This window comes from Engystomops pustulosus, chromosome 6, assembly GCF_040894005.1.
Source record: "Engystomops pustulosus chromosome 6, aEngPut4.maternal, whole genome shotgun sequence".
Lineage (NCBI taxonomy): Eukaryota > Metazoa > Chordata > Amphibia > Anura > Leptodactylidae > Engystomops > Engystomops pustulosus.
In genome coordinates this window covers 136504775-136515107 of record NC_092416.1, presented here as the reverse complement: position 1 = coordinate 136515107, position 10333 = coordinate 136504775, and the positions used below count along the sequence as shown (strand labels likewise).

Sequence of the window (10333 nt, the reverse complement as noted above, 5' to 3'; positions counted from 1 at the left end):
ATGTGGGGCACGGTTTCTGAAAGACAGCAGCCATGTTTTCTGAACGGTAAGAGAAAAATAAACTTTACGTGGACTAAGTATCATTAACCCCTTTATGACTTATTTAGAAGATGCCACTAGGTTAAGGCAAGAGGTGTTTGCCAAATTCAACATTTATGATTATTTCTTTCATGTGTGTGATAAAGTCTCAGCCTGCGACCCTGAATACCCTTCCCAGGCTCTTCATGGAAAGAAGCCCAGTCTCCTTCATACATAAAGCACCTCTGTGAGAACAGCTTTCAGTCCTAGTGAGTGACCCAGAAAGAGAACAAGGCAGGATACTCTTCACATGCACTGATAATAGGTGGGTAATGAAAGGATAGCTGCCTCTGTGCTGGGAATATGTAGTCTCGTATTTAAATGGGTAGATGTTAGCATTAGCAGTATTGACATGCTTGTTCTCTTTTACCTGTACTTTGTCTACTAATGCGCTAGTATATTACTCCATATTCTCACTAAAAACAGTAGTCATCTCATCTGATTTGGTTTATATCTCTTGTACTTCTGGTAGCCTTGTACCATCCACAATGTAACACAGAACTTCAACTCTATAAAGGTGGCAAGATGTCTACAGCTGGGGATGAGTGGGTCCCTGAGGAACAGGAATCTGTAACCAGCAAGTTACAGCGTAAAATGAAGCAGTCTCCTCTAGTTCCAGTAGGTAAGTAACATTAATGAAAAAAACTCAGCCATTTTACTAGAAAACATAATTAATCTCTGAGAGTTAGAGAAACTAACTAAAGTCCCAGTAGGAGTAATCCTCCATTACTGTAGACCTATGGGAACACTTATTCCTAGACAAGATTTTGAGTTTGTTTTATGAGACATTTTGGCACAAGAGTTAAATCTCTGCCAAATTGATGAAATCGTGCACTATACAAGCTGACATACAAAGTTAGACAATGGCTTACTCTTTCTTGTGCATCTATTTGAGGTTGTTTATAGGAAGTTCTCAAAATTTTATCAAAATGTAGAAAAATTGCAATAAATCCTTACTGTTTCTTCTTTTAAAGTGGGGAGGTAGAACAAGATTGTGACAATTTATGCTGCATTTTTGAAATTTGTCTCTTTCTAAATTTTTACAATACAAATGGCCACTTTCCTTCTAAATCAACTTTTAAAATTATGCTTATGTGCCAGCAGGGCTCTGGGTTTTGTTTTTACAGCTCCTCTGTGCTGCAGCTTTACAGGCTGTTACACTGTCTCCTTAAACCCCTCCTTGCTCAGCACTTCCCCCCTCTTTCTGACTAATGTAATCTCAGAGCAGCAGAGGAAGTTTCAGCACACAGTGGGAGGGGAAGTGCCTGTGAATTGGAAGTGTTGAGGGGCTCTTGTTACACCCCAGTGCCCTTATGGCTCATTAGCATAATTTTTGCTGAGTTGATTTTAGAAGGAAGAAGTCCATGAGTAACAAATATTAGAAGATTACCACAGTCACAGTGCCTGGATCTATCAGTAAGTGTCCCTGGTTTATTATGCTTGATTTTAATGGTTATATTTCCTTTATACCCATTTCCATTTCTGTGTTTAGTTCTTTATTCCCTACTGTCCAAATACTGTATGAGGGCTTGTGTTCTGCAAGGCAAATTGTACTTTCTAATGGCACTTTATGATATTTCATACAAAATACCGATGTTATAGTTTTATAAGATTTATTTTTTTACCCCCCCCCCCTCCTAAACCCCATTAGGAATGCTTGTCCTCTGCCTGCACAACAGTTATAGCAAGCATCAGCACACGTTTGTTAAGAGCAGGCAATGCATTTTTCCAGGAATCATTGCTGCACATATTTGGCCTATTGTAAAAGCTCCTTAGTCACTTAAGTGAATAACGTTTTAAAGCTGTCAGAGGTAGTATAATAGTGAAAGTAGTTATCTACAATGAGTGAAAAGTGCAACTATTTATAGGAACAATATTCAATGCTCTGTAATATGGTTTTGTTTTCTTCCTTTCTCCAGGGCTGGCTGGATTTGCTTTGATTGTCATATATGGCCTTTACAGACTGAAACAACGTGGCAATGTAAAAATGTCCGTTCATCTTATTCATACTCGGGTAGCTGCACAGGCATGTGTTGTGGGAGCCACGGCATTGGGTAAGTCTACCGTGTCAGTGATCATCCACCCATATAGAAAAACATATTGACGTATGCAAGTTGCTGTGATGGGTACTGTTAGGTATGTTACACGCACACATAAAAGCTGAGTTAATATGTGCCAGTTTTGTGGCATTTTGGTTTGGGACACACATCATGCTTTCATGTAATGTCCTATTTAGGATGCAGACTTTAAGTTAAGGAAAAGAAATATATTCAAATGCCTTTATTTATATAGTCACAGCATTTCTGTGGACATTGCTACTGCGGTAACTATGGTATAAGGCCTCTATGCTAGCCTCTGATTTTGTGGATATCATATGTTTCATTGGCTCATACACACAGTCCTGTGAACGAACTGACTGTAAGAGATGAGAAACTCAAGGTTGGGGCTCCGGCAGTCTTTTTTTCTATTGTCGTCGGTGTGTGAGCAGAGATCACATCCCGGTGACACAGGGGTCATGAACAAGTGACCTCGGGCTGCTTTTTTGTGAGCCGTGAAATGCACAAAGTTTGTTTGCAAAATCATGTGTAAAAATATAATGGTCTACCAGTGAAAAGGACCAACTTCTAAGACAAAGGTTATACAGATTGTTTCTCTGCTCTATTATATGCTGTGAAGTTCAAGTTCAGCTAAATGTAAGCAGAGGGGTAAATAACTAGTGTTGCCTGAATTAGTCTTCCACTTTTCATGAGTTTCATAACACTAAAAAGAACAGTGCAGTAAAGGGACCGGGTGTGAGTCTGCTCTGGAAGTATCTTTCGGAGTTAGTGGCCCAGAACATCTTACCTGGGACTGCCTCCCCCCATTATGGGAAAATATGCAAAGTTTTCCAGAATGGGATAAGGAATACCAAGTCCTCTTTTAGCTCCCTAAGGCAGCTCCCTTGACATCAAGCATGACCTATGGCAGTGGTGGCAAACCTATGGCACTGGTGCCAGAGATGGCACTCGGAGGCCTCTCTGTGGGCACATGGGATGTCTCCCAGGCACAGAGTTTGCCAGACATGGCTTCTTCCTGCAGTCTCAGGCAGTCCAATAATAGTGCCCTGATATTTTAAAGTGCCCCATCCTGTGCTGCCCGGTCCTATCTGAAGAGTGAGAAGGTGTGGACCGGGTCGGATTGGAGCTCAGAGATTCTGGTAGCAATAAGTTTGTTGCTGTCTAAATTGCAGTGTTGGCACTTTGGGAAAAGCTAGTGGTTTTTGGGTCTCATTTTGGGCACTCGATCTCTAAAAGGTTCGCCATCACTGACCTATGGGAAGCCTTATGACATGATGCGGGATTAAAACCGAACCAGTATATCTATTCCAGAAGGTGCAGATTCCCAACTGTAGACAGCACTGTTTCAACGTGATTGGGTTTCTTCAGTACTCACTTCTGCAGTCCCAGGGCATTAGGATTTTTCTATAGGGCCCTCCTGTGTTTAAGGGAAGACATCCCTGATCTGTCAGATGGCGAATCAGGGGGAAGTACAGGGGTCCAGGATTTCCTCATTCAAACAAAGCTTCTGCACCAGGTCTATTGCACCCCTGGGCTACTTCAGAAAAGAAAAATTATGTGACCGACCCAGTCTTTTCTATTGCTCAAAAGACAATGCAGACCCATGACAATCGAATAGAATCTACAGAAATGGCAGAAAGGTATTTCTAGAACACACCTTTAGTCATTAAAGGGGTTGTCTGATTATTTATAAAATTCTGGAGGCGGGCTGGGGAGGGATTTTTAAAAAAAATCAAACCTTTACTCACCTCCTTCGTCACTCCCGTTGTCCCGCACCGCCGTCTCCCCGTGCCGTATGGCTCTGTTTACATTGGGTCAGAGCTCAGCTGAACGTTGCATCAGGCTGAATATTGAATAGCTATAAATGATGTTATGTGTATCCTGTAGTGGATCTATAACCTTTAACATTTTTACAATCCTTAAAGGGGTAATCTTGTCTGGGCATTCACATTCAGTTTTATTAATCTGTCAAATATATACATTTCTTTAATTAGATGTCATAAAAAAATTTTTACTGTGTGAAGATTTCTCAGAAATGTCCGGGAGTTACTGCACGTAGCACAGACGTCCTGTGGTAATGAACACTGAAGCAAGGTGGTCAGGCAGAGCGCAATAGCTCCTGGGGTGGTCGCATCCGAGAAAGCTCTAGTTTCTAAGGGACAACATGGCTACATTTATGAGAAATTCTTCATACAGGAATATTTTTTTTAATAACATTCAATTGAAGAGATGTTTATAGTTGGCAAATGGATTAAATTAAATGTGAATGCCCAGATGGAAATACCCCATAAATATTGCAAATATTAAACATTATTGAAAAAAAAAAGTTGGTGTGAAAGGTAAGGCACTATGCAATCTTAACTTGGCTATGGGACTCTATGGTGGCTTGTTACATTGTTACACCCTGGTCGGTGGAAGCCTTTTCGCCATTTGAAACAAACTCTCTTCTGAATGTCTGCATGTAACTTGTTTGTGTATGTGACTATTCCACATGCTTCAGGATTCTGGCAGTTAAAGAGTTAACTTTCAGGAAATGCAGAAAGCATGATCCCAGGAAGAGGGTAAATTCCATATTATGCATTGAGGGATTAAAGAGCCTGGAGCAAGGGCATAGAAGGAGCATGTGTCAGCAGAGTCAGGGGAAACAAGATCATCATAAGGCATCATGCAACATTCAGAAAATGAATGTAATTACTCTGCACATTAATGGAAGAATGTGTATTTTAATATTTTATAAAGGATTGTGAAACTGGGCTGTCTCACACACACACTCATTTACTTTTTAATAAGGGTCACCGGCTTTGGGCAGTTCCTATAGGTGAGAAGAGCCCCCAGACAATCTACTAATAAAGAGGTGGCACCATCACAGGAAACATTAAAGAGTAACTAAGCAAAATAATGCATCACTATTCCACAAATAAAAAGAGCATGTGATAATAGTAAACCTTGTAATATACCACATTAAGGAAAGCAGCATCTGCGCCTTGTTTCTGCTCTTTCTCCTCTAGTGAGAAGAGTATCTGAAAGCCTTTAGAACAATAAGGCAGTAAATGTGTAACTCTTTCCATACCTAGAACTTATTTCCCTTAATGATTTAGCTTTTTCAGAAGATCAGACTATCCAGTAAAGAGTTAAAGGGAACCTACCACCACGAATCTACCTATAAAGGTAGATCGGGTGGTAGGTGGATGTATGGGACGTGAGGATAGCCCTTTTTAGAGCTAATCCTCACGTCCCCGCTAGCGTCACATAAACTTTATTGCCCTAATATGTTAATTTAATTAAGCGGCTACCGGGGCGTGGAGTAGCCGGACACGAGGCTACACGGCGCGGCTACTCCACGCCCCAGTAGCTGCTTTCCCCCGCCTACCCTGTGATCTTCGGCGCGCAGCTCCTGGCAGCTGCGCGCCCTCGTCCGAGAAGCCGGAGTTCTGCGCATGCGCAATAACTCCGGCCTCGTTCCCGAGATCGCGCATCTTGGCCGGAGTTACTGCGCATGCGCAGAACTCCGGCTTCTCGGACGAGGGCGCGCAGCTGCCAGGAGCTGCGCGCCGAAGATCACAGGGTAGGCGGGGGAAAGCAGCTACTGGGGCGTGGAGTAGCCGTGCCGTGTAGCCTCATGTCCGGCTACTCCACGCCCCGGTAGCCGCTTAATTAAATTAACATATTAGGGCAATAAAGTTTATGTGACGCTAGCGGGGACGTGAGGATTAGCTCTAAAAAGGGCTATCCTCACGTCCCATACATCCACCTACCACCCGATCTACCTTTATAGGTAGATTCGTGGTGGTAGGTGCCCTTTAAAGAGAACCTGTCACCAGGGACCTCATTTTCACTACAGATATGTGCAATGCAGGTGTAATGTGCAACCTATGTCTTTCTGCCTTCTCCAATCCTTTGCATTATAATATAATTGTGTGTTATAATTTACCTTACACCCTGGCAGAATCCTCTGTGTAGTCCCAGGGGTTAGGCTTTGGTTTTGATGCATTTAAAAAAAAACCATGTGTCTTGTCAGTGCTGCAAACTCCTCAGCTCTCAGCCCCCACCTCTGTGCTCCTGTGCAGCTCCTCCCTCCTGCTCCTTCACAGAGCTTACAGCCTGGTGAGATGACATCAGTGTGGGAGGGAGCTGAGCAATCAGCAACTCGGACAAGTCACATGTTATTTTTTGACATGCATACAAAACAAAGCCCAACCCTTGGGACTACACAGAGGATTCTGTCAGGGAGCAAGGTAAGTTATAACACACAATTATATTGGAATGCAAATTCTTAGAGAAGGCAGAAATGCACATTTGCAATGCAGCTGTAATGGGCGTCTGCAATAAGTCTTTATTGAAAATGAGGTCCCTGGTGACAGGTTCACTTTAAGTCACTTTATTAGGTTCCATTATCTTTCAGTTGTCATTGGAAAACAGGACAGAACGCTGATTTACAGACAAGGGCAGAGAACAAATTTCTTTAATAAAGTATATTACAAAGATTACTTTCATCATCTGCACTATTGATTTATGAAATTGTTGAGAGTTTAGTTAAGATTTAAAGAGGTTGGCCAAGAATTTAAAAGTTCAGACTTCTGGTGATGTGAAAGACTTGTGTGCAGGTCTTGGTTCCTCAGGGTACAGACAATGGAGGGTTTCACATTGGCGGGTTTTTCCACATCAGTGATTTCTCATTGAGCCCGTTCTGACTCATGGATACATACAGATTGCTTTTCTCTTCCTGGCTTCAGTGATTAGTTTTTCACTGATGCCTTACAATGTGCTTTTTGACACTTCAGTTTTTTCCACTCTTGCAAGTCAACACAAAAAGAACATGTTCTAAATTGATCACTGATTGGCGATTAAAAACTGAAGTGTGAAAAAGCCCATTGAAATGAATGGCTCAGTAAGGCATCAGTGAAAAATCACTGAAGCCAGGAAGAGAAAACCAATCTGTATGTGTCTTATTAACCAACATGGGTTCAAAAAGAATCACTGATATGAATCACAATATGAGTGCAGCCTAAATGGTAATTCATGTCATAGATTGCTGAGGTGAGGAATGGGTTAGACATCCAAGTATGTATTTAACTTTTTTTTTTTTTTACATGTATCTACAGGGACTACATATGCCATGTACAAGGAATACAGGGAGAAAAAGGCAACTGAGAGAGAAGCCATAAGGCAAGATGGGAGAAGTTCTACCAAGGAGTAATCAGTCCCATGACCAGCCAGTCTCAATAAGGAGATCTACAAAGATTTACTCTATAGCTAAACCTTATCATCTAGAGTACATCCCTATAAACCCCATATTTTATAGTGTCCATCTATTTACCACATAGACAGAAGACTAACAGTTCCTATATCAGCAGGAACCCATCTAAAAAGCTCAGGTGGAGCAGAGTTGGTTGGTACACGTTTGCAATGGCTTCTTGTGATGGGTGGTGCATAGGGGAGGACAAATTGCTTCAGTCATAGTTCACTCCCTCCTCACAATTGATTGAGAACGCATTACGGTTTATACTGTGAGATGTGCGGCCGGCTGAAAGGTGCCGTGAGGATGTTTTTGTAAAGAGTGCAGCTAAAAAGAAATGTTTTCAATGGCCGCATAGTAGCTCCTGTCCAGTTTAATTTGACCTTAAAAGGAGTTTGTCAGAATGGTTAATGCGCCAATTACCCTATACGATTGGTTTCCAAGGTTTTTTTTTTTACATTAAAATAATCATAAACAATGGAGGGAGGGAATCAAGGCGTCAGTATTCTGGCGTATAAAAACTTGAAATTGGTGCAGTTTCTTCCTGTACGCCAAGAATTGTGCCTATTTCCCCCATTTACACCACCTTCATGCCAAGTGGACTTCGAGTGGTGTGAATAAGGACCCCCATTGTGTTCACACCCCTTTTGAAACTAGGAGTCCCTAAAAATGCTTTTATAGAATGACTTTTTGAAATGTTAAAATGCTAAAAATTGTATTAAAAAAGTATGTAAAAACAAAATTATTTGTGATTATTACTGGTTTAATAGGCAGTAATACAATGCAAGAAAATCAAAGAAAGAGTTAGGCGGCCCAGTTTGTAGCCTTCTACATGCCCTGGCAATCTGTTACCCGTTCATGAGTGGTTTCCCAGCCCTCCCAATGTCTCACCACCTCCTGTACAGCTGCGGCAGGTGCTGGAGAGGACCTGGGAGAAGTAGAGTTCAGCAGACCAGTACTTACCACTCCTGGGGGTGCTCTGCACTGGGTCCTAACCTTGACACATACAACCAGTGTCAGGAGTCACAGAACGGAGCTGCAGGACGGGGATCAGCGAGAACTTCTCAGCCGCATTCACCACTAGCCGGCCTCCTGCACCAATGTACGCTTCCATCATTTGTGCTGCATGTGGCCTGATGGTGCGGCTTGTGCATCCCTGATCCCCCTTTTTGTGGAGATGAATGTGGCTGCATTTTATGTACATGCTCAGTAGTGAAGCCCCTCTGCTATATATTAGATGAATAAGGGAAGGAATGCCAGTATTTCTCGAGCACTGCTAGAGTGACAAGGAAAACAGGATTGTGGAGAAAAGAGTTGGAGACCTTTTTGGTGGAGCTGGAATCAGAGTTCTGGAAATTGAGGAGTCTGATGTTTAGTTTACTGACTCCACAGTCCTGCCTGCTTCACAAAGTCTGCTCCCATTAGTCAAGCAGCAGCTGTGCCTTCCAGTGACTTGTGGCCAAAGGTTTCTTGAAGTGCTAGATTTCTGGTAGGAGAAGTCTTAACTTTTCCAACATGAGGAGAGAAAAAGAACTGGACCGCACATCCACACATGATACAATGATCTACTGCCGCTAGGCTACATTATATAATGAACTCGAGGTTCTTAGTTACATTTTGATCAAGGTGACCTAAGGTGGTGGGTCCCTACGCTATTGTGTGCGGCATCACATGGCATCCACCACCGCCTCAGCACAGCCCCGGCAGGGACCAAGACCTGGTTGCCCCCCAGCACCCGTACTAGCAGGCATAGCCCCCATGGCTCCAGGCCCGGGTCCCCACCAGCACGGCACCACAGAAGCAGCGGACGCCATGCAATACCGCACCATGTGAACAGGAAAAAGGCTCACCATGTGTGAACAGGTGTTGAATACTCACCGTTCCATGTAGTCGGGCACTAGCTGAGAAGAAGTAGGCGGACCCTATATGCAGTCTCCTGCTAATTTAAAAGCACCTGGGTCGAATGGGGCGGAGTGCTGGTACCAGGCAAAAAACAAAATAAATGAAGGGATAGAATATACTAAACCAACATGAGGAGAGAAAAAGAACTGGACCGCACATCCACACATGATACAATGATCTACTGCCGCTGGGCTACATTATATAACGAACTCGAGGTTCTTGGTTACATTTTGATCAAATTGTATAAGCCCACCAACCACTTCAAGGTGACCTCTTTTTGTTGGGTCCCTACGCTAGTGTGTGCGGCATCACATGGCGTCCACCACCGCCGCAGCACAGCCCTGGCAGGGACCAAGACCTGGTTGCACCCCAGCACCGTGGTGGACGCCATATTCTATCCCTTCATTTATTTTGTTTTTTGCCTGGTACCAGCACTCCGCCCCATTCGACCCAGGTGCTTTTAAATTAGCAGGAGACTGCATATAGGGGCCGCCTACTTCTTCTCAGCTAGTGCACGACTACATGGAACAGTGAGTATTCAACACCTGTTCACACATGGTGAGCCTTTTTCCTGTTCACATGGTGCGGTATTGCATGGCGTCCGCCGCTTCTGTGGTGCGGTGCTGGTGGGGACCTGGAGCCATGGGGGCTATGCCTGCAAGTACGGGTGCTGGGGGGCAACCAGGTCTTGGTCCCTGCCGGGGCTGTGCTGCGGCGGTGGTGGACGCCATGTGATGCCGGACACAATAGCGTAGGGACCCACCAAAAAGTGGTTGGTGGGCTTATACAATATGATCAAAATGTAACTAAGAACCTCGAGTTCATTATATAATGTAGCCTAGCGGCAGTAGATCATTGTATCATGTGTGGATGTGCGGTCCAGTTCTTTTTCTCTCCTCATGTTGGCAGTCTTAACTTTTAATTTACCCCCAAGTGAGAGCTTAGTAGATTTCTTCAGCAGGTAGTATGTGGTCCCAAGTCTTCCCCTCTTGAGCCACTGCCTATGCTAACATCAAGTATGAGTCTCTAATTACACCAGGATCAACAGAAGCCCATATAA

The 10333-nt window shown here is 43.5% G+C and overlaps 1 protein-coding gene across 2 annotated transcripts; it reads left to right on the top strand.

Moving 5' to 3' along the window:
- The first annotated feature begins 220 nt into the window (after positions 1-220).
- Positions 221-8113, top strand: HIGD1B (HIG1 hypoxia inducible domain family member 1B). Of its 2 annotated transcripts, none has more exons than XM_072111222.1 (4): positions 221-343; positions 596-700; positions 1998-2132; positions 7238-8113. In XM_072111222.1, exons 2-4 carry the CDS (start codon positions 604-606, stop codon positions 7330-7332), a joined length of 327 nt encoding a protein of 108 aa, XP_071967323.1. In that variant the 5' UTR covers positions 221-343; positions 596-603; the 3' UTR covers positions 7333-8113. The 2 variants fall into 2 exon arrangements, with proteins under 2 accessions (XP_071967323.1, XP_071967322.1); XM_072111221.1 differs by having other exon boundaries at positions 234-343; positions 551-700.
- The last annotated feature ends 2220 nt before the right edge of the window (positions 8114-10333 follow it).